At 39.2% G+C, this 24,646-nt stretch overlaps 1 protein-coding gene and 1 pseudogene across 1 annotated transcript in view; one reads left to right on the top strand and one right to left on the bottom strand.

Annotated features, from left to right (window-relative positions):
- The first annotated feature begins 671 nt into the window (after nt 1-671).
- Nucleotides 672-24,646, top strand: part of FAF1 (Fas (TNFRSF6) associated factor 1) — a 665,112-nt gene continuing 641,137 nt past the window's right edge. Inside the window, exon 1 of the mRNA XM_006839751.1 lies at nt 672-1,169. Coding sequence (XP_006839814.1) covers nt 1,125-1,169 — 45 coding nt within the window. The 5' untranslated portion in view covers nt 672-1,124. The remainder of the gene's footprint in view (nt 1,170-24,646) is intronic.
- The window catches only part of LOC102838790, a 33,323-nt pseudogene continuing 18,732 nt past the window's right edge, over nt 10,056-24,646 (bottom strand).

Below are 24,646 nucleotides of genomic sequence, written 5' to 3'. Positions count from 1 at the left end.
CTATGAGTCGGAACCGACTCCATAGCACAAGCACATAACAACAACAACAACATATGGACTCCTGGTATAGTGCTGTGGGTTAATGTGCTGAACCGTAGGGTGGGTGGATCAGGCTCCCCAGTCGTTCCTAGGAACCCCTATACAGGGTAGCTATGGATCGGAACCGAATCCAGGGCACTTAACAGCATATATGTATATATGTATATAGTGTGTTTGTTGTTGTTGCTAAGTGCCTTAGAGTCGGTTCCGACCTATAGCGACCCTATATAGGGTTTCGGAGGAGTGATTGGTGAGCTTGAACCTGGATCTTGAGGATCAAACTGACTTTGCAGTCCAGCGCATTAATCCACAGCACCTCACCAGGTCTCCATATATGTATTCATGCAGATATATAACTATATAGCAACTTGAGGCGCGGAAGCTGACTCCAGTGTCTCCCAAAGAGAGGCGGTACCCGGGAGCTTTGCTTAAATCCCAAACCGGAATAACCTGTTGCGGGACTTCAAGCTCCCGCAGTTGCAGGTTGGCGTCCCCTAGGCCACTGTACAGATCCTCGCTCCGTAGTCGCGCGCCTCAGGCTTGACAGGAGACTGGTCACGTGGCAGCCGCAAAGCGGCGCTTTGCGACCTCGATGACAGGCAAAATGTGCGACAGCCGTGGCGCTGGCCAACCAGGGGCGGAGGCGGTGGCCAGGGAGGAAGCGGAGGAGGCGGAGGCGGCCGTGGCGTTAGTCCACCTGCCTGTTCCCTTGGTTTCCCCGCCCCCTCCAGTCTCGCCACCACCGAAGGGGCCTGGGTGCGCACTGTCGCAACCTGCCCTCACTCCGGCTGGCGACTGTAAGATCTGACCCGCATCCAGACCAACCTCCTTGACGGGGCGGCTTCGGCGCGGGCTCCTCGGGACATAGGCAGGCGGCCGGGGCGCCTGAAGGTTACTGAGTGTATGAACGCCTAGAGTCTCCCGCGCTGCCCCGCCTGCCAGCCCGCCGGCCAGCCCGCCCGCTAGCCCGCCAGCCCCTCGGCACCCGGCGGCGGCGGCGGCGGCGGCGGCAACGGCCGCAGGAGGCGCAGTCTCCCTCCCAGGTGCGCGCTTCGCTCCCAGAACCGCGGGACTCGGCGGCCGCCATGGCGTCCAACATGGACAGGGAGATGATCCTGGCGGATTTTCAGGTGAAGTATCTAGTCCTGTTTCCCTCCCACCTTCAACCTCGTGGAGAGTCGATGCTGGGAAGGTGGCCTTCTCCCACCGTTTGAGCGCTGTGTTAGTGGGTGGCTTTAGCCTTTTATATGATTAGTGACTTGAGGTGTGTGTTTTGTGAGCCATGGGGGGCTTATATGCTATGTTGAGTGTTTGTAGAATGTATTATTTACGGTTGAATGGGCTTTGTAGGGTGAAGAGATGTTATTTGGTGATTTTTTTGTATGGACTGTAGTAGTTCCTCAATTATAGGGAGAGTGTGTAGTGTTTGGGAATATTAAGTGTGGCGGTGTTAAGTATGGGGTGTTATGAGTGGGGAGTTTGAGGTTTAGTTTTCATGAGGAGGGTGTGATGTATGGAGTGTGGGTGTGGAGCATGTAATGTTGTGGGAATGGTGTATTGTATTAAGGGAAGAGTGAAAAAGCAGAATGAAAGGAGGAGGTGATGTGGTAGGGGACTCTTCTAATTCCTATATTCAGAGGCACTGTTCATTTTCCAGGAAGATTAAACGTTTTAGACTTTGAATGTCTTATTAGAATCTAGAGAGTAAGAAGAAGGCGAACAGATTGTATGTATCAAGATATTTCTGCAGTGAATTCACAAGCTTGATAATTTACCAGTTTATTTTTGCGGATCCTTTAGGCTACATATTTGAATTGCTTGATTGGTGTCCTTTCTCCAGGAATAATTTTAAGCATAAGTACAAGTTATTCCCTTACTTCTCTGAACTCCATTGTAATTAATGACACTAGAGGTCCTTTGAAAGTAGAACTGTGTGCATCATGACAGCTTTGCAGTTGGAATTAATGCTCTGCAACCTCGTTTGCCTTTTGAGAGTTTGGAGAAGAAAATGTTGTAGTGAGACATTTTAACCCTTCAATTTTGGCACTAGGTTAGACAGTAAGCCACTGTCAAGGACAATAGGTAGACTTTACCTTCTTTATTTTTTTTAACACTGCCATCTTTATTTTAACACTGCCATTATTGCACTCTAACATGCTGTTAAGTACAGTTCAGTCTGTTCCAATCCACAGGGACAGCGTATAGAGTATATAATGAGCGGCTTCTGGATTTAAACTGCCGACCTTGCGTTTAGCAGTCCAGTGCTTATCCTGAGCCATATCAGGACTCCGCACACTATCGTCGAGTCGGTTCCCACTCATAGCGACCTTGTATAGGGTTTCCTGGAGTAGTGCTGTGGGTTAATGCATAGGACTGCAAACTCGGTTTGAACTACAATATCAGTGGTTCAAGCACACCAGCTGCTCCTTGAAAACCCTATATAGGGTTGCTATGGGTTGGAACTGACGTGATGGCACTCAACAACAACAACATAGAGTTTCCTTGGAGCGGTTGGTGAGCTTGAACTGCCAACCTTGAGGTTCAAGTTGACATTGCAATCTTCTAGCACCACACCAGCACACTAGCATGTTGTTGTTATTGTTGTTGTTTAAGTGCCATCGAGTCGGTTCCAACCCATAGCGACCCTATATAGGGTTTCCAAGAAGCAGCTGGTGAGCTTGAACCACTAACCTTGCAGTTCAAATGACTTTGCAGTCTGACGCATTAGTCCACAGTGCCACACCAGGACTCTGCACACTAATACAGTAGGCAGTATGTTGGGCTTTTCTTTTTTTTTTCTATGTTTTTTTAGGTTTCTTAGTTTTGTAGCTTAATATTCTATTGGTCATTCCCAGAGTTTACTATTTTGGTACCCAGTGAATAAGTGATTTATTAGTTGTTGTTGGTTGTATGCGCCGTCAATCAGTTCTGACTCATGGCGATATTGACCATGTATATTGTTGTTGTTAAGTGCCATCGAGTTGATTCCGACCCATAGCGGCCCTGTGTAGGGTTTCTGAGGAGTAGGTAGCGAGCTTGAACCACTGACCTTTGCAGTTCAAACGACTTTGCAATCTGACGCATTAGCCCACAGTGCCACACCAGAACTCCATCGACCATGTATGGGGTTTTTGAAATTGTAAATCACTATGGGAACAAAAAGCCTGGTGGACTTGAACTGCTAACCTTGCAGTAAGCATCCCAATGAATAACCCACTATGCTACCAGGGTTCCTTAGTGATTTATTAGGGATATGTGTATATCTTCATTTGATTATACTGTAATCTACAAGTTAAGGCAAAAAGGAGCTTCTTAAAATAAAAGTCGACTACAAACTTTTGGTGTTTTGTAGGTGTAAAATTAGCCTGAGTTTTTTTCCTACATAAATATTTCATTTTTCTTTTGAATTCTCGTGTTCCACTTTTTATCTAATGTGGAATACAGTTGTCTGAAAAAAGATATTGTATTTATAGGTGTAGTTTTATCCTATTATAAAATTGTAGTATGAGTGGAATGGCTTTAGATACAAAAAAGTATAGCTTGATGTTTACCTCATCAAAAGATTTCTAAGATAATTATAACTTTGTTTTGCTTTCATTAAACTTTTTACATCCTTTGATAACTTGTAGCTGCTTGCTCTCTCATTTGTGACAATTATTATGCCTTTGTTAACCGTATACTGACTTTGTTATTTTTAAGTGCCATTCCAACTCATGTGACTGTATAGAGTTTCAGATGAGTGGCTGGTGGGTTGGAAACACCAGACCTTGCTGTTAGCAGTCCAGGGCTTATCTTTCAGTGCCACACCAGGAGGATTCTAGTAACAATCATCAGGGGTTTTGTTTTAGAAAGAAAATGATTATTTTGATCACATTAACAAATTCCAATAAGTTTTTCTCTTTAGATCAGTAACAAATAGTGAATGCCAAATAGAAAAAAAAAATTATGTCATTTGGATTAATTGTTTACCAAATGGTGAGTTAATTTTATATTGCCAAATATTTAAGAAAACATTGGTAGCATAAGAAATTATTTTGCAAACCATACATATGTTAAACACATTTTGTGTGTTTAGGAAGCTTGTATTCCTCTTAAAATGATGACACCAGATCAGTTTGCTTTCTTGGTCTGTTTTTTTTTTTTCTTAGTCTGTTTTTAAAATAGATTAATCTTCCTTTTTTTTTTTTTCAATATTAAGTAAGATTTTTGTATGATTAAGTTAATAAACTAAAGCATTTATCCAGTTATAAGTAATCACATAATTCATTTTAAAGATTGCAGCTCAAGATGTGGGATATGGATATTTGGATAACAGTTTCTTCTATAACTGGGCAAATCAATTTCCCCACCCAAAAGTGAACTTTAGTAAAGTATATTTTATCTGGCTCATATGATTGTGGGAATTAGTTGCTGTTTTGATTACTGTTTTGACTTTTTAAAAAAACAAAACATAATTTAAAAATATAATTTGGTTTTAAAACTAAGTAAGTATCAGATTTTGATCGGTGCTGCATAGTTCTTGTTAAGTGCCATCTGGTCAGTTCTAACTCATAGTGACCCTGTATAGGGTTTCCGAGGAGTGCCTGGTGAGTTTGAACATTCGACCTGTGGTTTAAGTTGACCTTGCCATCTAGTTGGAATTTGTGATCTCTTTTACTCTTTTAATTCAATATAAAAGAACTGTTGAATTCAGTAGGAGAGTGAGGATAAGTAATGAATGGATGCTATAGCTAGCTCAGTTTTAATGGGATATGCTTGGGACTTTGTAGATTAGTGAATTTATTACAAAGCAAATAAACGTATTATAAATAGTCCTCTATGTAAAGAAAACGAAAATCCTCACCACTGGACCAATAAACAACATTCTTACCAACAGAGAAAAAATTGAAGTTGTCGAGGACTTAATTCTTGGATTAACTATCAACACTTATGGAAGCAGCAGTCAAGAAGTCAGATGACACATTGCATTAGGCAAATCTGCTGCACAAGACCTTTGTAAAGCATTTGAAGAGCAAAGATGTCCGCTTGAAGACTAAGGTATGTCTGACCGAAGCCATGGCATTTTCAATAGAAACCTCATATGCATGTGAAAGCTGGACAGTGAATAAGGAAGACCATAGAAGAATTGATGCTTTTGAGTTATGGTGTTGGAGGAGAATATTGAAAGTGCCACAGGCTGCCAAAAGAACCAATAGATCTGTGTTGGAAGAAGTGCAGCCAGAGTGCTCCTTGGAGGCCAAGATGGCCAAACTCCGTCTCTTATACTTTGGACATATTGTCAGGAAGGACCAGTCGCTGGAGAAGGATATCATGTTTGGAAGGGTGGAGGGTCAGAGAAAAAGAGGAAGATCCCCAGAGAGATGGATTGGCAAAGTGGCAGCATCAATGGACTCAAGTGTGGTAACGATAGTGAAGATGGCCCAGGATCGGGCAGTCTTTCGTTCTGCTGTGCATAAGGTCGCTATGAGTCAGTATTGACTCGCTGGCACCTAACAACAACAACAACAATAAAGGATCCCCCTCCCTAACTTCTAGTAAAAATAGATTACACATTTTTATATGGAGAGAACAACCTTATCATGCTTAATTTAATCAGTTGTTTTTAAATTCAGCTGTAAGGAAGTGAGTTTGGAGTTTGATTGTACCAGAAATCAGTTTTAAGTGCACATAGTTTTAGTATAGTATGTGATTGCTAAAGGAATGAGTAGAGTAGTACACCTACAGTTCTGCCTGGCCAGAGCCAGGAGAGGGTGTGAAGGAATTTCCTGGATTTTAAAAAAACAACAGGCAGGCATTGATGAATCATGAGTTTTTTTTTGTTTTTATTCCCTAATGTCTATTTATAACAAATGCATTCAGGTGAAAGTTCCAAATCTTGTTCTTTATGTAACTGTAGAATTCTTTAGCTTTTTACCCCCTTAGGGTGAATTGTAGAACAAAAATTGTTTGATCAAATAAACTTTTCAGACCCTATTTGATTTTCTTACAGATGTGAAATTAGTTATCCAAATAGTATTGTACTTGCTATCAAATAATTTCAGTAGTATTTGTACCTCTTACTTTGAGTCTATAGGAACAAAAAATAAATCCTCTGTCTCCCCCTATATACTTTCAATTATTGTTGTGCTAACCCCCCCCCCCCCAACCCAGTAGCGTAGTGGTTATGAATTGGGCTGTGTGGGCTGTGAACCACAAAGTCAGCAGTTCGAAACTACCAGCTGTTCCGCGCAAGAAAGATGAGGCTTTCTGCTCCCGTAAAGATTTACAACCTCGGAAACCCTGTATAGGGTCACTATGAGTCGGAGCCAAGTCCATAGCATATAACAACAACAACCACAAAGTAAAATTTTATAGCATATGCATTTCTTTGGGAATGAAAGGATGGTATTGCAATTTAGATTAGTTTTCCTGATTATCCTTTAAGATAAGCACTGGACCACAGGCTGATTTGAACTGCAAGGTGATTTTTCAAACCTACCAGCTGCTCCTTCGAAACCCTATACAGGGTCACTGTGAGTTAGAACTGACTCTACAGCACTTAACAACAATAACAACACATGTTGGTCTGATAATATTTTTTCCATTTGTGTTTCTCTGTTGCTGAGAATATAGAGACAGATCATTACTTTAATGAAGGAAAAAAAGGAACAACTGTCCTAGTAGTAGTATTTTCTTGCATACTTCATCAGAAACAAAATCTTACCTGCCTCATTAATAGAATAATCTTTCTCAGTCTAGTGATAATGATCATAAGGTCTTTATACTGCTTCTCTAATTTGGCTTTAATACTAATTTTACTTTCAGTTATAGCCTTTAAAACACGAGTGTGCCTTTGTTTGTCACTCTCTTGTTTTTTCCACTAGTAGTACTTTCCTGCCTAAATTGCTTTATAGATTTTCATACTTTGGATTATCATCATTGGACTTTGAAGTTTTCATTTGCTTCCTAGTTCCATTTTGAAGCATGGACTCTTTCATGGTGCTCTTGGATAGTCACTTGTTATAAGTAGTTTCTAATCTGGTGTAATATTTTCTCCTAAAGGAAACTGTGAATCCCTTCCTTTTTCAGTTTGACAAAAAGAGATATCTTCAATAAAAGATGATACCAGACTGTGAAAGCAGAAATGATATCAGTCTAAATGAATAGGGATCCTTTGTGATGTTGTGCAGCAGTAGGGGCCAAACTAAGTATCCGTGTAACATCATATTTCATTCATGGGTGGCAGGAGATTGAATATTATTGCTGCAAGTAGTCTTGCCACCCTACCTGTTTTTCCCCCTCTTCTATCCACTTTATTAGAGGAACAAATCTTGTTTAAGTGTTTAGATTATAGGCCATAGAGAAAATAAGGGTTTGGGATGTAGAAAAAAGTCAGAAACATGGATTTTGGGATCAGACTGTTTTTGGGATCAGTGCTATTGAGTCAGTTCTGATTGATAGCTATCCTGAATAGGGTTTCCAAGGCGCTCCTGGTGGGTTTGAATTGCCAAACTTTCAGCTAGCAGTCCAGTGCTTATTCTACAGTGCCACTAGTTGTGACAAATCACTTCTCATCTCTGTGCGTGAGTTTGGGCATGTAAAGTGTTTAGAGCAGGTGTTTGGCATGGTACGCTGGTGAATGTTTAATACATTTTAGCTTCTATTTTTGTTTTTGCCATTTTTAAGGTACATACTTGTTTACATGTGACATTCAAGATCATCTATTTTAGGTTTCTCATATTTCCTTTTGTGGAAATTGAGACTCAGAGAAAGGAAGTGATTTGTCAAGGTTGTGGGTTGAAACAAAAGATTTTATCCAGGTACACATTAGAGTGTTCATTTTCTAGCACATTTGTCAGATGGCTTAGAGTTTTTGAGGGAAGCAAGATCTGCCATTCAGAAATTTCTCCACGTAAGAAAACATACATAAAACAAATGGACAGGAGTCCTGGAGTGGTGCTGTAGGATAAGCACTGGACTGCTTATCAATAGTTATCAGTCATTCAAACCCATCAGCTGCTATATAGGGTCACTATTAGTTGGAACTGACTCAAGGGCACTTTATAACAACAACAGGCATGTGGCACACATGATATAATGAAGGAAGGGAGGGAAAGGTAGCAAAGGGAGGGAAAGAAGAAAAATGATGGATTGAAGGAATGAAGAATGGATGAATGGGTAAATGAATGAATGAGAGAGCTAGTGGTTTGTCTGTCCACAGATGTAGTTAGGTTCCTATGTATTTCATCTGGTGAGGTAGGTCCATGTGTCTATTCACCTTTTATGTTGTTTAAAAAGGTATTTGCAATGAATAAGTCATTGGTTTTGCAAAATTCTATCATGAAATCTACAGCCTCATTTCTATTATCAAGGTCATATTTTCTAAGTACTGATCCTTCCTTTGTTTCCAACGTTTGTGTTCCAATCAGCAGTAATTATTAATATATCTTGATTGCATGTTTGATCAATTTCAAACTGAAGAAGTTTGTAGAATTCTTCACTTTCATCATCACTGGCTTTAGTGGTTTGTGTGTAAATTTGAATAATAGTGATATTAGCTCTCGTCTTCCTTGTAGGTATATGGCTATTTTTCTATCATATATAGTATTGTACTTCAAAAAGTATCTTGAAATATTCTTTTTGATGATGAATGCTACACCATTCCATTTGAATTGATTGTTCTCAGCATAGTAAACCATGTGATTGTCAGGCTCAAAATAGCCAATATCAGTCCATTTCATCTCATCAATGACTAGCATATCGATCATTATATGTTCCATTTCATTTTTGACACCTTCCAGTTTTACTAGATTCATATGTCATGCATTTTGTGTTCTGATTATTAATGGATGCTTGCAGCTGTTTCTCCTCATTTAGAATTGTGCACCATCAGCAAATAGAGGTACTGAAGCTTTACTCTATTCGCGTCATTATGGTCAACTCTTTTTGAGGAGGTAGCTGTACCCCAGTTCTGTTTTGAGTGCCTTCAACTTGAGGGCCTCATCTTCTGGCACTAGATCTGAAATATTATAGTGCTGTTCAAAATGTTTTCATTTTTCGGCACTATATCTGACAATGTTCTGACAATTTTTCAGTGAGTAAACATTTAGAAGTGATCTGTCCCTCCTTCCTTCTTCCTAGTCTGTTTTAGTCTGGAAGCTCTGCTCAGCAAGGTTGACCCTGTTGGTATTTAAAATGCCAGTGGCATAGATTTTATCATCATAGCATCATACAAACCACCACTATATGACAAAGTGGCAGACAAATCTTGTTAGAGTGCCTTAAGATTAAAATTTTTAAAAAGGATACTTTTTGTGCAATGGGAAAAAATGATTTTGAGGTAGGGCTAATTTCAAGTTTTTAACTGAACTCAAGTAGACCTCTTCCCAAATCATTTAAGCTTTGAAAAAATTTATGGGAATGGTGCCCCACATAACCCAAAAGTTTTCAGATGGATCAGGCTTTTTAAGGAGTCCTAGAGTGGTGCTCTTGGATAAATAATGCTCCACAAGGCTAGTTTGAACTGCCAAGTTGTTGGTTCAAATTCATCAGCCACTCCTTGGAAACCCCATACAGGGTCGCTATGAGTCTTAACCAACTCAGTGGCACTTAACAACAAGCAGCCTTTAAGAAAGTTTTTTAAGAAAGACCTCAAAGATGAACCAAAAGAGGGCAGACTGTTATCCTTGACAAATGAAGAAACTGGCTATAGTACAGAAGTGGGTAGAAGACTACTATAGAATTTCCATTGATATAGTAGTTGTAAGATGTGACATTTTCAATCTTAAATGAACATCTTGTCCTCAGCAAGCTTTCAGATTGATGGGTGCTAAAGCACTACATGAAGATAAACTACTTCAAAAAGCTGATCTTTTCATAAACCTGATAGTAGCCACTTGGCTTCTGAGTTTGTTCAGCCTTTGTCTACCTACACCAGTTATGCAGCTCCAATAGTGGATGTAATTGCTCTGTCCAGTGGGCAGAACTCAAATCTGGTTTTACAGCTCTGGCCAGTGTACTTGCCTTCTTGAAACTTGTTATGTATCTATTGACCCTTGACTTGTTGCCAGTGGCCTAGCTGTTTGATTTGCCACTTGAACTGGTAGGTTAAAGACACCTCTCTTTGAAGCTGCAGACTGTGGAAACAAATTATAGTTGCTGATCAGACCGTCTCGATCACTCATATAGATGTCACCATAAGGGCCTGTTCTCTGATGAAGCCCACTAGAATCAAGCTTCTGATCGAGCCTGTACTGCTTAGAACCTGGATCTATCATCTTACTGGATGTAAGAGCACATCAACCAACATAAACTAGGTACAAAGTAAAGAGTTCTATATTTCTGGTAGTGGAGGATATCACTGCATGCTAGGCTTGTGACTGCTGCCAAAAGTAGACTCATTTGTCTCCTGCTTAGAGGACATATGGGACGTGGTCTCTGCCTACTCCTGGCAGATTTAATACATTGGGCTGTTAACCTTCCTCTCAGGGCTACCAGAGGTGCTTTAAAGCTGTTGACGCTTTTTCAGGTTATGGTGTAGTTCCAGTTCACTTAACTGACTGCTACAACATTGTGGCCCATTGAAACTAATCTGTATTATGGTTTTTACTTTCTAGACCATTTGTACCTTTTATTGCAGCAATTGTTCAACAATAGACTGATAGTCAATTATCTCTTAGTTCCATTTTTTCCCATAAACTTTTTGAATTCCCCTTGTATTTGATGGACCGTCCTTGCTCTCTACCATCCATAGGCATTTGTTAATATTGAGTGTTGAAACAGCCTTCCTAAAAATGGATTAAAAGATTTTTGACTAATATTTTTTACCTCTTCCTAGTCCATACACCTTAGTAAGTCCATTTGATCACTCAATACAGCTGTCCTCAGAAAAAGGTCATTTCCTCTTGGTCACTTTCTGGGTGATGAACCAGACAAAAGGCATGGAATGTTATATAATCTTGTTTTGAAATTTTGGGATATCATTCTGACTATTCTTGAGCACCGTGTTTCCTTTTTTTCCCCCTACCAGCAATGCCATGCCAGCCTGGTTGGTACACCTTCCATGTGGCAGTGCAGCCAAAAGGAGATTCAAACTTAATTCTCACTTAGTGACCTGTATTCTTTTGTGGGATTGACATGGTTTTAGATCATAAGTATAATGACCACTTGATTAAGCACAGTATTTGATGAGTTCACCATGTTCCACGTGGCCCAATGGAGTCATAATGGGTCTCTTTAAGTTTTGTAAAAATGTCCTTGACCCTCTTGCACCTGATATTTCAGATGAAGGGACTGGATATGACTAAGAAATGATTGGGGAAAAGTTATAATTCATTATAACTATGGGAATGGGCCACATTGATATTGCGACAGTGGAGGGTGAGCAACCTGCGAAAGGAGTATCTTAGACCCCTGAAAGTTTGGGGGAGGCAAAGCCATTAATGTTGTTTTCAGAACCTTCTTTGAAGTCTTCCTCATGAGGGAAAACACCCTAATGTAATTTTTCCAAATGGTTGCAAGCAAATTAAATTTAACTGACTGCTGGGTCTGCCATCCCTCATTAGACAGCTCTGACCACAATTTGATTTCTATTTCTCTTTAACTTTTCTGAGAAGTCTGTTGGAAACAGGATTGATCCCAGATCCTGCACCTTCTATGCAGAACACCTGTCAGCATTTGCTGATACCTTCCTCACCCCTAACCCCATAACCTTCACTCAGAGGGAGGGGCAAAAGATGATGGCCACTTGGCTGGTGACATGGACAAGTGGGGCAAATTAGACTGATTACCCTGAATGAGGTCTTCCAAAAATAAGGACTACACTCAATTATTTGAACTGGACTTGGACCCCTAAGGCCTGCCAGCTGGCCAAGAGACCATGTTGGGAAATAAGATGACAGTGCTTCCCAGACACACGTAGGCAACACTTGGAAGGACTCAGTTGTTACAAAAAAGCCTTTCTTTCGAGGTGCACCATCTGTGCCCCTGAGGTTCAGCTACTTTTGTGGGAGACAGATAATTAATTTGCCTCCGTCTTGAAAATATGGACTCTTATGCCTTCAAGTGTCTAAGAAAACACTATCAGTAGATCTTACAACTGCCAGATGACTGGAAATCTCTCCAAAATGAGACTACTTGTGATTGCTTGGGAGAGCTTCCAAGAGTAATAACTGATTTGTTATTTATGCACACTCTGTGTGGACCGGTACCCCTATAATGGGAATCATTTAATAAGAAAAAATGGTATTAAACCTGTTCTTGACCTTATAGGTAAAAGTATCAGTGTCACCACTTTGGCCTTGGAAGACATTCAGGTCAGCCTCAACTCACTGGGGTTGTTATGGATGATAAAATTGCCCTAGACTTTTTCCTTGTGGGCCAAGGCAGAGTCTGTACAGCTGTCATTATACCCCATTGTTCCTGGATTTATACCTTGGGCCAGGTGGAAAAGTCAATACTGGAATTTGAGACAGACAGCTTTTTAAGGCAGACTCTAATGATTTATGGGATTTCGTTCACTGGTTAGATGTAGGACACTGAGGAGTATAGCTGAAATCTGTTCTAAAAGTTGGTCTTATCCTGTTATGTGGAGTTCTCGTGATTGTTGTTGTTGTTCTTGTTGTTGTTTAGTGCCGTCGAGTTGGTTCCAATTCATAGCAACCCTGTATAGTGTTTCTGAGGAGCAACTGGTGGATTTGAATTACTGACCTTGTGTTTCTAAGTCCAGTGCTGATCCTACAGCGCCACACCAGGAATCCTATTGATAGTAGTTTTAATTAAGTGCTGTGTGAGACAAACTGAATGGAGCCTCTGTTGGTTGGATTAATTTGAATGGCTGATGAATTAGAGTTTTGTACATAGAAAAAATTTTGTCAGCAACTGAGATGATTCGAAATAAGAAGCGCATATTGTTGGAGATAGTTCATGTGGTTTTTTCATTTCTGTACATCTTATGCTTGCTCCAAAATGTCTTGTGAAGAATGTTGTATTGTGACTAGCCTAGATAGTGTCTGCTTCCAGAGCAAAGGTTAGGCATGCTTACTGTCCATTATAAAAGACTCATATTTCCTAAGGCCAGGATTCCTCTCTTATATGTGCAAATGTACACGTGTCACCTGGCTCACTTCATGTCACCCTGTGGGAAATGAGACTAGGGAAAAATTGGTACAAGACAATGCAGATATTACACCTACTGCTATTTACTGTAACAAAGTCCTTTTCTCCCTGACCCTGGAATCTTGTGCCTTCCTCCAGTAACTTATGACAGGCTAAATTATTAGCATGTAAGTAAGTATAGTGAAACTTTTGACCCATCATAGTTTTTACTATCCTGCAAGTTAGGTAATCTTTCATTTTGCAGATTGATCTTAGAAGTTGTAATTATCATAACTATTACAGACATTTACTGAACATTTTTTTTTCTGCTGGTCTCTGTGAAAAGTTTTTTATTTGCTTTATTCCATTTTATCAGTATATGATATCTAATTTATGATGTTGTTGTTGTTGTTAAGTGCCATCGAGTCAGTTCCGACCCATAGCGACCCTGTACAGGGTTTCCGAGGGTGTAAATCTTTACGGGAGTAGAAAGCATCATCTTTCTCCCGCAGAGCGGCTGGTAGTTTCGAACCGCTGACCTTAAGGTTCGCAGCCCGATTCGTAATTTATGATAGCCATTGTTATTAGTCTCATTTTAATGATGAGAAAATGGACATGTAAAGAAGGTAAGTCATTATCTAATATTGGTAGTGACTAGCTTGGCTTGGACTGGAGCACAGATCTACTCAATTTCAAAATAAAGTTAGTGGTGTTATATGAGGTTAAGTCAAAATATATTGCTACTAGGGCCCAGTTCACTTCATAACATGCATGGATTTATTTCAAACAAAACATATTTACACATGTCTCTGTGATCAGTGGATGGTTATATACACATGTCTTAGGGAGTCCTAGTGTGGCACTGTGGGTTAATGCATAAGACTGCAAAGCCATTTGAACTGCAAGGTTGGCAGTTCAAGCTCACCAGCCTCTCCTCAAAAACCCTATATAGGGTCACTATGGGTCAGAAGTGACTCAGTGACACTTAACAACAACAACAGTCTGATTAGGGTGCCTACAAAAAGGAGGTCTAATCAAAACAGTGACTTCCAGAGGAATCTGTTGGGCCAGTTTAACTCAAGGCAGAGAGGACAGCTTAGAAGATACTGACTACTTTTTTTTTTTTGGCATTTCATAGGGGTAATCTAGATAATAGTACTGAAGGAAAACAAATCCAACATGCACTGAGGACATTGGCAAAGAATCGGGCTCTTGTAATTGATGGAATACAAATTCAAATCTTTCAACAAATTGATGTAGCACTAGAGGCACTCACTCAGCTATGCCAAGAAATTTGTAAGACAGCTAGCTACCTGGCTAATTGATTAGAAGAGATCCATATTTGTGCCCATTTCACAAAGAGGTAACCCACTATGCAGAAATCATAGGAAAGTATCATTAATATCACATTCAAGTAAAATTTTACTAAAGATAATTTAAAAATAGCTGTAATAGTACATTGACAAGGAACTGTCAGACTTAAAGCCAGATTCAGATGACGATGGTGGAATGAGGGATCTCATTGTTGACATTAGATGGATCTTAGCTGAAAACAGAGAATATCAGAAAGATGTTTACCTGTGCTTTATTGACTATGCAAAGCCTTTGACTGTGTAGATAGTGACAAACTCTGGACAACATTGTAGAGAATGGGTATTCTGGAAAACTTAATTGTGTTCATGAGGAACCTGTTCATAGAATAAGAGGCTATTCATACAGAATAAGGGGACATTGAATTGTTTAAAATCAGGAATGGTGTGCGCTGAGGTTATATTCTTTCACCCTACTTACTCAATCTATATATTGAGCAAATAATATGGGAAGCTGGATTCTATAAAGAAGAATGTTACATCAGGATTGGAGGAAGACTCATTAACAACCTGTGAGATGCAGATGATATAACCTTGCTTGCTGAAAGCAAAGAAAGCTTAGAATACAAAGACCACAGAGTTCGGTATGGATTGCACCTCAATGTAAAGAAAACAAAAATTCCCACCAGAGGATTAATCAGTAAAATCATGAGAAATGGAAAAAGAGTAAAGATGTCAAAGACTTCATTTTGTTTGGATCCACCATCAGCACTCATGGAAGCATCAGTCAAGAAATCAAACGATGTATTGCATTAAGCAGATTGTTTGCATAAGACCTCTTTTAAGTGTTCAAGAACAAAGATGTCAGTTTGAGAACTAAAGTCATGGTATTTTCAGTAGCCTCATATGCATGTGAAAGTTGGACAATGAGTAAAGAAGATTGTAGGGGAATTGATGCATTATATGGTATTGGAGAAGAATATTAAAAATACTGTGGACTGCCAGAAGATCCAACAAATCTGTGTTGAAAGAAGTACAACCAGAATGTTCCTTAGAAACCAAGATGGCGAGACCTGGTCTCTCATACGTAGGGTATATTATTAGGAGGGACCACCTCCTAGAGAAGGACATGATTCTTGGTAAAGCAGAGGGTCAGTGAATAAGAGGGAGACCCCCAATAAGATGGATTGTTACAGTGGTAGTGGTAATAGAGTCAAACATAACAGCGATTGTGAGATTGGCTTAGGGCTGGACAGTATTTCGTTCTATTGTACATAGGATCGCTATGAGTCAGAACTGATTTGACGGCATCCAACAACAAAAACAATCTTGATAAGTGTTCTTGAAGGACACAAGACAATCATGGGGGTTTACTAGGAAGGATTTATAAGAAAAGTGAAAACTGCATTAGTGAGAAAAAGGTCAAGAAAAGTTTTGCTGAAGAATTTTTCTCATTCTTTAAGTGTAGCAAGAGCTGTCCGATCAGAATCTTGTTGAGAAATCTTGGTCCATATATCCTACAATGCTGATCTTGCTCCTTCACTTCTTTTCATTCCCCAAGCTCAAAGAACATTTGAAAGGAACACAACTTGAGTTCCTCAAGATTGCTAGAACTACTGTTTTGACATAGTGTAAATTGAAGAGTGGGGGCCTGGTACATGATAAGCACTGGACTGCTAACTGCAAGGTTAATGGTTCAAACTCACCAGCTGTTCCTTGGAAACACTACATAGGGTGGCTATGAATCGGAACCATCGCAACATTGCTTCACAACAACAAATTGAAGAGTATAGAATTCTTCATGAAAGGGATCAAAAAAAGAAAAAGAAAGAAACCAAACTCACTGCCGTCAAGTTGATTCCAAGTCATTAGTTGTAAAGGGTTTCTGAGGCTATAAATCTTTACGGGATCAGAAAATCTCGTCTTTCTCCTGCTGAGCAGCTAGTTGGTTTGAGCTGTTGACCTTGGTGATTAGCAGCCATTGCTTCTCCTACAGTGGAAATACTTCCTTTAGAAGTGTATGGACTAGATGGAGTATATAGCAAGAAAAATAACTTCACATTTTAATATTTTTGTTTAATAAAGGTTGCTGTAATTTTATAGCAATACTTTTTGACTTACCCATGTAAAGATGTTCTGTTGTCCTTGAATTTACTGAAGTACTAAAAAAGAAGAAAATAGGGTCTGTTTGTTGTTTATTTTGAAGCCAAATATGACAATGGTGGAGTCCTGGTGTGGTGCTGTGGGTTAATGGGCCAGACTGCAGAGCCGTTAGAACTGTAAGGTCAGAGGTTCAAGCTCACCAGCTGCTCCTTGGAAACCCTATACAGGGTTGCTATGGGTTGGAATCAACTCAACGGCACTTAACAACAATAACAGCATGGCAGTGATAGAGTCCCTGCTAACCACAAGGTCGGCAATTCAGACCCACTCGCTTCACCTTGGAAAACCTACACAGGGTTGCTATGACTTGGAATCAACTTGATGGCACATAACAAGAACAACAATTGTTAATAGTGGTTGGTTAATGGTGTTTAGTGCAAGGGCTGTCATTGTTTTCTTAACTTCATGTTTGCATTTATCTTTCTGTAAAAGTATTTTATTAGTGTAAATTCATACTAATGCTAAGTAATTTTGCTTCATATTTTCTGGGAGTAGCATCATTTTGGAGTATATTTCCAAGGATCTTGTAGTGGGACTTTTACTAAGGACTTATGGCATTAAGTAACAGTATTGATTCCAGCTGAAGCAGGCTGATCTTGAATTGATACGTAAGAACTTTTTTTAAGTTATGTTACGTTTTATAAAAGGAAGACATTGCTTAATGATTAATTTGAAATAATATATTTAGACATTATCAACTATCAGAAGGTTGTTTGATGATATTAAATAATTGTTACTTAAGTGTGATAATGGTCTTGGATTATGTGTTAAAAAAGGACTCCATATGCTTTAGAGACATACACTGAATTACTTATGGCTGAGGTGATATGATGTGTAGAATTTCCTTCCAGCCTGGCAGGGGTTTGGGAGTAGAGATGGTAGGGTGTGAAATAAGATTGGCTGTGGCTAGTACTTCCTTGAACTGTGGGTTGTATTTTCATTAAATTTTATTTTTCAAAAACCGTAGTTGTAGTCTTGGAATAAAAGTTTCCTAAAATGAATCAAATATTTGTAACCACTTCATGTGCTAAAGATGAAGCGCTGAAGACAAGTGTTATTTTGGCAAGGAAGTGCTTGCCAGCTTTTTTCTTTTTTAATCAGTATTTTAACAAATTAAGAAACTTAAAATGGTACAAAAGATATGTTCAATAAAATGAAAAGGCCAGTTAGGTGCTGTATCATTCTAGTCTTCAGTTTTTAATTTTACTTTGGTGAAGGTTTAAAGAGCTAATCCATTTTCCATTCAATAGTTCATATACATTTTTTTTCATACCATTGATTGGAATTCCTACAATGTAACATCATTTATTCCACTTATTTCCTGTTTCAATTCCTTCTTGCCTAACCCTTCTGTTCTTGAATAAAAGCTGCCATTTTGAACTCAAATGGTTGATGATTCTAAGATGTACATGCCTCCCTAGTGTTATTGTTTCCCTATGTTGTTGTTAAGCGCTGTCGAGTCAGTTCCGACCCATCTTGACCCTGTATAGGGTTTCTGAGGAGCAGCTGGTGAGCTTCAACCACCGACCTTGTGGTTCAAAGCGACTTTGCAGTCCAACATATTAACACACAATGCCACACCAGGACTCCTTATAGATCTGTCTATTGTTTGAACATTGAGTCATCAGGTGAATGCATTTCCAGATCTGAAGGGTGACTGAGAGCCATAGTTTTGGGGGATGCATCAGTTCCAACCGGTAAGCCTGATCTTTTTTTATGATTTTGATTTTTGGTCTACATTTTTATCCCACTCTATTCAGGACTTTCTAATGTGAATCCTTTCAGAGCAGTGGTAGCCAGGCTCCATCTAGTTTTTCTGCCCTCATGGTAATGGAGACAGATGTTCACATAGTCCATCAGTTCATTGGAAATAATTGTTTCCGTGTGTTTTCTGTTTTCTTCACCTTCTTTGATATGGTAGTTGTGTGCCGTGGAGTCGGTTCCTACCCTAGAGACCCTGTACAGGGTTTCTGAGGCTGTAACTCTTTATGAGAGTAGAAAGCCTCATCTTTCTCCCATGGAACAGCTGGTAGTTTCGAACTGCTGACCTTGCAGTTTGCAGCCTGATTCGTAATCACTATGCTACCAGAGCTCCCTTCTGGGGACAGGGAGAAACCAGTAGTTTTACCTTAGCTGGCCACTCACAAGCTTTTACAACCCCAGTTACTACTCACTAAAGTAGGATGTGGAACATTATCTTTGTATCCTTTATAACAGTATCTTTTTCTGTGTGTATTGATATGACCTATTTTTGTAACGTCTTTTTATTTTTATTCTGCCTTTATTTTCCCAATAGGTCGGCATGTGATAATTTTTAAGGATAGCTCATTTGTTTTAAGAGTGGACAAATATTACATGATTTATCAGTCTCCTTATTTATACATATATAGATCATGTAAAGTTAAAATAAAAATTATGGAAAATGAATTAAGTTTTATTTTTTTAAGATTAAAGAATTTGATAGATCATAATACCTACCCATAATCTAGGAATTGAAATGAATCTAAGATTGAAGTTGTCAAGGACTTCATTCTTCTTGGATCAATGACCAACACTCACAGAAGCAGCAGTCAAGAAATCAGACGATGTATTACATTAGGCAAATCTGCTGCACAAGACCTTTTTAAAGAGTTGAAGAGCAAAGATTTCAGCTTGAAGACAAAGGTGCACCTGACCCAAGCCATGGTATTTTCAATAATCTCATATGCATGCAAAAGCTGGACAGTGAATAAGGAAGACCGTAGAAAAATTGATGCTTTTGAGTTATGATGTTGGAGGAGAATACTGAAAGTGCCACGGGCTGCCAAAAGAACCAATAGATCCGTTTTGGAAGAAGTGCAGCCAGAGTGCTTCTTGGAGGCCAAGATGGCCAAACTTCGTCTCTTATACTTCGGACATATCGTCAGGAGGGACTAGTCACTGGAGAAGGATATGTTTAGTAAGGTGGAGGGTCAGAGGAAAAGAGGAAGACCCCCAATGAGATAAGATTGGCTAAGTGGCAGCATTGATGGACTCAAGTGTGGCAACAGTAGTGAGGTTGGCCCAGGATTGGGCAGTGTTTAGTTCTGCTGTGCATAAGGTCACTATGAGTTGGCACCTAACAACAACTAAAACAACAATCTAGGAATAATTTAGTTTGACAAGATAAAATGTTAATATGCCAAGAAACAACCACATCCTTTCCTGACATGTCTACTAGAAGGATTTCTCTTTCTTTTTTCTTAAGTCCCACTGGACTGCCAACCACAAGATCAGCAGTTCAAATCCACCAGCTGCTCCTTGGAAACCCTGTACAGGGTTGCTATGAGTTGGAAATGACTCGACAGTACTTCGCAACAACAACAGCAGCAGCAACAACACTAACATGCTGATGCATATGTGTCCTGAAGGCACCATGACTTAATATAGACAGAGTCATTCTTTGAAATGGCAATGGTGACCTATCACTGACCCTTTTATTTCAGTTCTATGTATAATTTGACTGAGTTTTCCAGAGACCCTCATGAAGATAGCTATAAGGAGCTCCCTGCTGACCAGAGGAGATCTTGTAGTTGCACCTGCTATTTGTACCCAGGGGGGTATAAATGAAACTCTTTGTATAGTTGCTTTTATTTTTTAAAGCTTTTATTGCAGATTGAGTGAGTGAAGATTTATAGGGCAACTCATGAGTTTTACATTCAATAAATCATTGCAATGATTACAGTCCCCTCAGCTACCGGTATTTACTTCTGTTATCTTTTATTGTTGTTGTCATTTTTGATGTATATGTATCACATTGAAAAAATATATGTGTTTAAATGTCCAAATGGCATGTTTTGCAAGCTAGCCTTCTACTCGCAGGCACACTGCCTTTCTCATTCCATGGGTCTATTGTCCTCTGCTGCTCTGTCTCTCTATGCCATCACCTCTGCTACCATTTCTGTTGTTACTGTTTTTCTAGTAATGATCCCTTGCTCCTCTCATGCTCTTGCCTCTTGATGGTCCTAAAGCCCCCTGTTGTTGAAATGACAGATTAACTGCTCTCTCTTTTAGTTACACCTCTTCTACATTCGTAGTTATGACAATCGCCATTAGTCCTGATAACAGTTACTCACAATTGAATCATAAAATCCTATCTTCCTCATCAGCAGACCCATCTGGACAAGAGGAAAACTATTCAGTGGGTTTTCTATCTTATCCAACTTGTTCTGACACTAACCACCTTCATGAAAGCTTGTAAGCCAGTCCCTTTATGCCTGGAGCCCTCCCCCTCCAATTTTGATAGCTGAAGTCTAAGTTGCCCATCCCTATCAACCCATTGTACTGAGGAGACACGTTTGATTCTTGATATGAAGAATCCTTCCCTTTCAGTTGGAATTTTGGGCAACTTCATCCATAAGCAGAGGTCCAGTTGATCAGGTTGGAGCAATTTATGCTTGCTCCCTGTGTCTTCATACATCTTTATCTTCATTGTATAGTTAGTTGCTTTTTACCATTGATTTAGTAATCTTAGATAGGATATTCTGACATTGTCCAATAGGACTTACCTTTCTTCTGGTTGTCACAGTAGTGAAATAACCGAGATAGGTAGAAGAATATCTTGAAGTTTTGGTGGTGTTAGTGACAGTGGCTTTAATTCCGATAGTTTTAAACCAGTATTTACCATGGGGTCTGTCTACCTTGCATTCATTATTTGCCCAACAGATATTTGAATGACCTCATATATATGAGGGGGCTTCAGAAAGTTTGTGGGGGAAAGTGGAATTAAAAGATAATGGACTTTTTCCCATGAACTTTTTGAAGGCACCCACCCGCCCCTCACCCGCCCCTGCTGTGATGTTGGGATGTGAGGAATACAAGGAAATGTATATATCAATGAACACTGTCTTCATATTTTGACGCACTTGACAAGATTTATTGACTACTTGCTATGTGCCCCTCGTTGTACTAGGTACAGGTAAATAGAGATTAGGAAAGGGAGGAAATGATTAAAAAAAAAATTAGGTTGATGCTCTTTAAGTTCTCATAATACATAATTATTATACAGAATGACCAGATGAGATATATAGAAGTTAGTTTAGTGGTTAAGATGGAGACACCTACATAACACTTTAAAATCAATAATGCTACATATATTACAAGGCAGAACGTGTTTGATTAACTGTCATATGACTGGCAAAACCTTATACATTTTGAGGTATAGATTGCTGGGCTGAAATACCTTCTGTTTCTTTCTTCAGAGTTTGTTATTTATCCAACTTTTGCTTGAGCATTTTTGGTAATTGGGAGTTTACTTTTTCATAAGGTAGCTAATAAAGCTGGTTGATCATTTTAATAGTTAAAACATTTACTTCTTTGTAATTTATTATTTTAGAACTAAACTGATTTCCTGTTCCAGCCACATGAAGACAGCTTTCATGTTACTGTTAACTTTTGTTTCCACAGATCTGAATATCTAGCTCTTTTTACCACTGTTATTACTTGATCATCTTCCTCTGGAGGTGTTTGTTTGTTAATGGCACATTTCAAATAGTCCAGAAGAGGTTTGGAGTAATATAGACCAGCCTCTTTCCTAGTCTTACTATTAATGCAGCTCTTTACAGTTTTCACACATATTGACTAAGTAGTTGTTGTTTAGTGCCGTCGAGTCCATTCCGACTCATAGCAACTCTATATAGAGTTTCTGAGAAGCAGCTGGTGGGTTTGAATTGCCGACCTTGCGTTAGCAGTCCGTTGCTTGTCCTGCAGCGTCACATCTGGACTCCATCTGTTGTTGTTAAATGTTGTTGAGTTGGTTCCAACTGAATAGTAGTATAAAACTCCACATGAGCATGTAAGGCGTATCTTCCTCATTCCAAATGAATTTCTCTACTTAATTGAAGAACTTTATATTAATCTATGTTAACTTTAATCTTTTCACCTTCTCTTAATCTTCTCTATTAACGTGCTCCAGAAAAATTTTGCTGTGTTTCCTTTCCATCTGCATTTTTGTTTCCACTGCTTCCTCTTCCCAACTCTTTCCAGTTTAAAAACATGACAAGCTTTCCCCAGTTTAAAAATTTACTTTTTATTGATTCTATATTCTATTCTAGATGCTTTCATCTCTCTCTTTTTTATGTCATTTTTGTAAGTGTTAAAGTACTTTAAGAATCTGCTCATACTCCTTTTGCCTTTCTACTCCATCTCATGTTTGGTCTCTTTGGATAATCATCCTTTCCTTGGTTTTAACCTAACCATTGTATACTGTTGATTCTGAAAGCAGAAGCCTTATATTAAATTGTTTGGTCAGGATAATGGCCAGATTCATTGGCGTGGGTAAGAAGGCTATTTGTGATTTGGCCTTACGTAGTGTACATGTTCCCCAATACATTGTGTTGTACTAAACCTTTTATACATGCTGTTTTCTCTAACTATTTCATGTTTCTTTGCCTTTCCCAGTTCTCCCATTGCATGTTTCTCAGTCTTCTGTTCATCCCAGAGACCTCTGCTTAGGCATTATTTCATGGGAAGACTTCTCTGACTAGTTACTTACTTTTATTGTTTTTCTTCTGATTTTTATATAGGCAGTTGTCATTGCATCGTCACATTACATTGTAAACATTTGCTTGTATTTCTTACTAATCTGTGAATTCTTAAAAACTAGGAATTTGGCCTTAATCATTTTGATATTTTTATTTAATGCACTGGACTGCAAAATCGGTTTGAACTACGAGGTTGGCTGTTCAAGCTCATCATTTGTTCCTTGGAAACCTTATACAGGGTCACTGTGGGGCCGACAGCTTGTAACAACAACACAACAAGCACAATTTAGGAGTTCTGGTGTGGCACTGTAGAATAAGCACTCAACTGCTAATCGCAAGGTCAGTGGTTCAAGCCTACCAGCAGCTCCTTGGAAACCCTGTACAGGTTACTATGAGTCAGAACCGATTAGACAGCACTTAATAACAAGAAGCACAATTTGGTATTTCTAGTGCTTAGCACCAAAAGAAGATGGAAGGAATACATAGAGTCACTGTGTCAAAAGATCTGACTGATGTTTTACCATTTCACGAGTTAACATATGATCAAGAACCGATGATACTGAGGGACGTGGTCCAAGCTACACTGAAGGCAATGGCAAAAATCAAGTTCCAGAAATTGGCGGAAATCAAATTGAAATGTTTCAACAAACTGATGCAGCACTGGACACGCTCATTTGTCTATGTCAAGAGATTTGGAAGACAACTGCCTACCAACATGATTAGAAGAGATCCATATTTGTACCCTTTCCAAAGAAAGGTGACACAATGGAATGCAGAAATCATTGATCAATATAATTAATGTCACATGCAAGTAAAATTTTGATGAAAATAATTATAAAATGATAGCAGCAATACATTCACATAGAGCTGCCATAAATTTTAGTCAGATTCAGAAGAGGACATGGAATGAGAGATATCACTGCTGACGTCTGATGGATCTTAACAGAAAGCAGAAAATGCTAGAAAATTGTTTACTTGTGCTTTATTGACTATGCAAAGTCATTCAACTGTGTGCATCATTAAAACTATGGATAGCATTGTGAAGAATGATAATTATACTGATGAACAACCCATACATAAACCAAGAGACAGTCTTTTGAACAGAGTAGGGAGATATTGAATGATTTAAAATCAGGAAAGGTATGTTCCAGAGTTGTATCCTTTAACCATGCTTATTCAGTCTGTATGCTGGACACATAATTCGAGAAGCTAGGTGGTAGGAAGACAAATGTGGCATTGGGGTGGGAGGAAGAATAATTAACAACCTGAGATATGCAGATGATGCAACCTTACTTGCTGGAAGCAGAGAGGACTTAAAACACTTAGTGATGGAGATCAAAGAGTATAGCTTTCAGTTTGGATTGCACCTCAATATAAAGAGAACAGAAATCCTCACCACTAGACCAATAAATTGTTGTTGTTGTTGTTGTTAGGTACCATTGAGTCGGTACTGACTCTTAGCAACCTTATGCACAGCAGAATGAAACACTGCCCGATCCTGGGCCAACCTCACTACTGTTGCCACACTTGAGTCCATTGATGCTGCCACTTGGCCAATCC

The sequence above is a fragment of the Chrysochloris asiatica genome, unplaced genomic scaffold (assembly GCF_000296735.1).
Source record: "Chrysochloris asiatica unplaced genomic scaffold, ChrAsi1.0 scaffold00026, whole genome shotgun sequence".
In the NCBI taxonomy this organism is placed as follows: Eukaryota; Metazoa; Chordata; class Mammalia; order Afrosoricida; family Chrysochloridae; genus Chrysochloris; species Chrysochloris asiatica.
The sequence above is the reverse complement of the archived record's forward strand: the minus strand, read 5'-3'. Positions and strand labels throughout refer to the sequence as shown.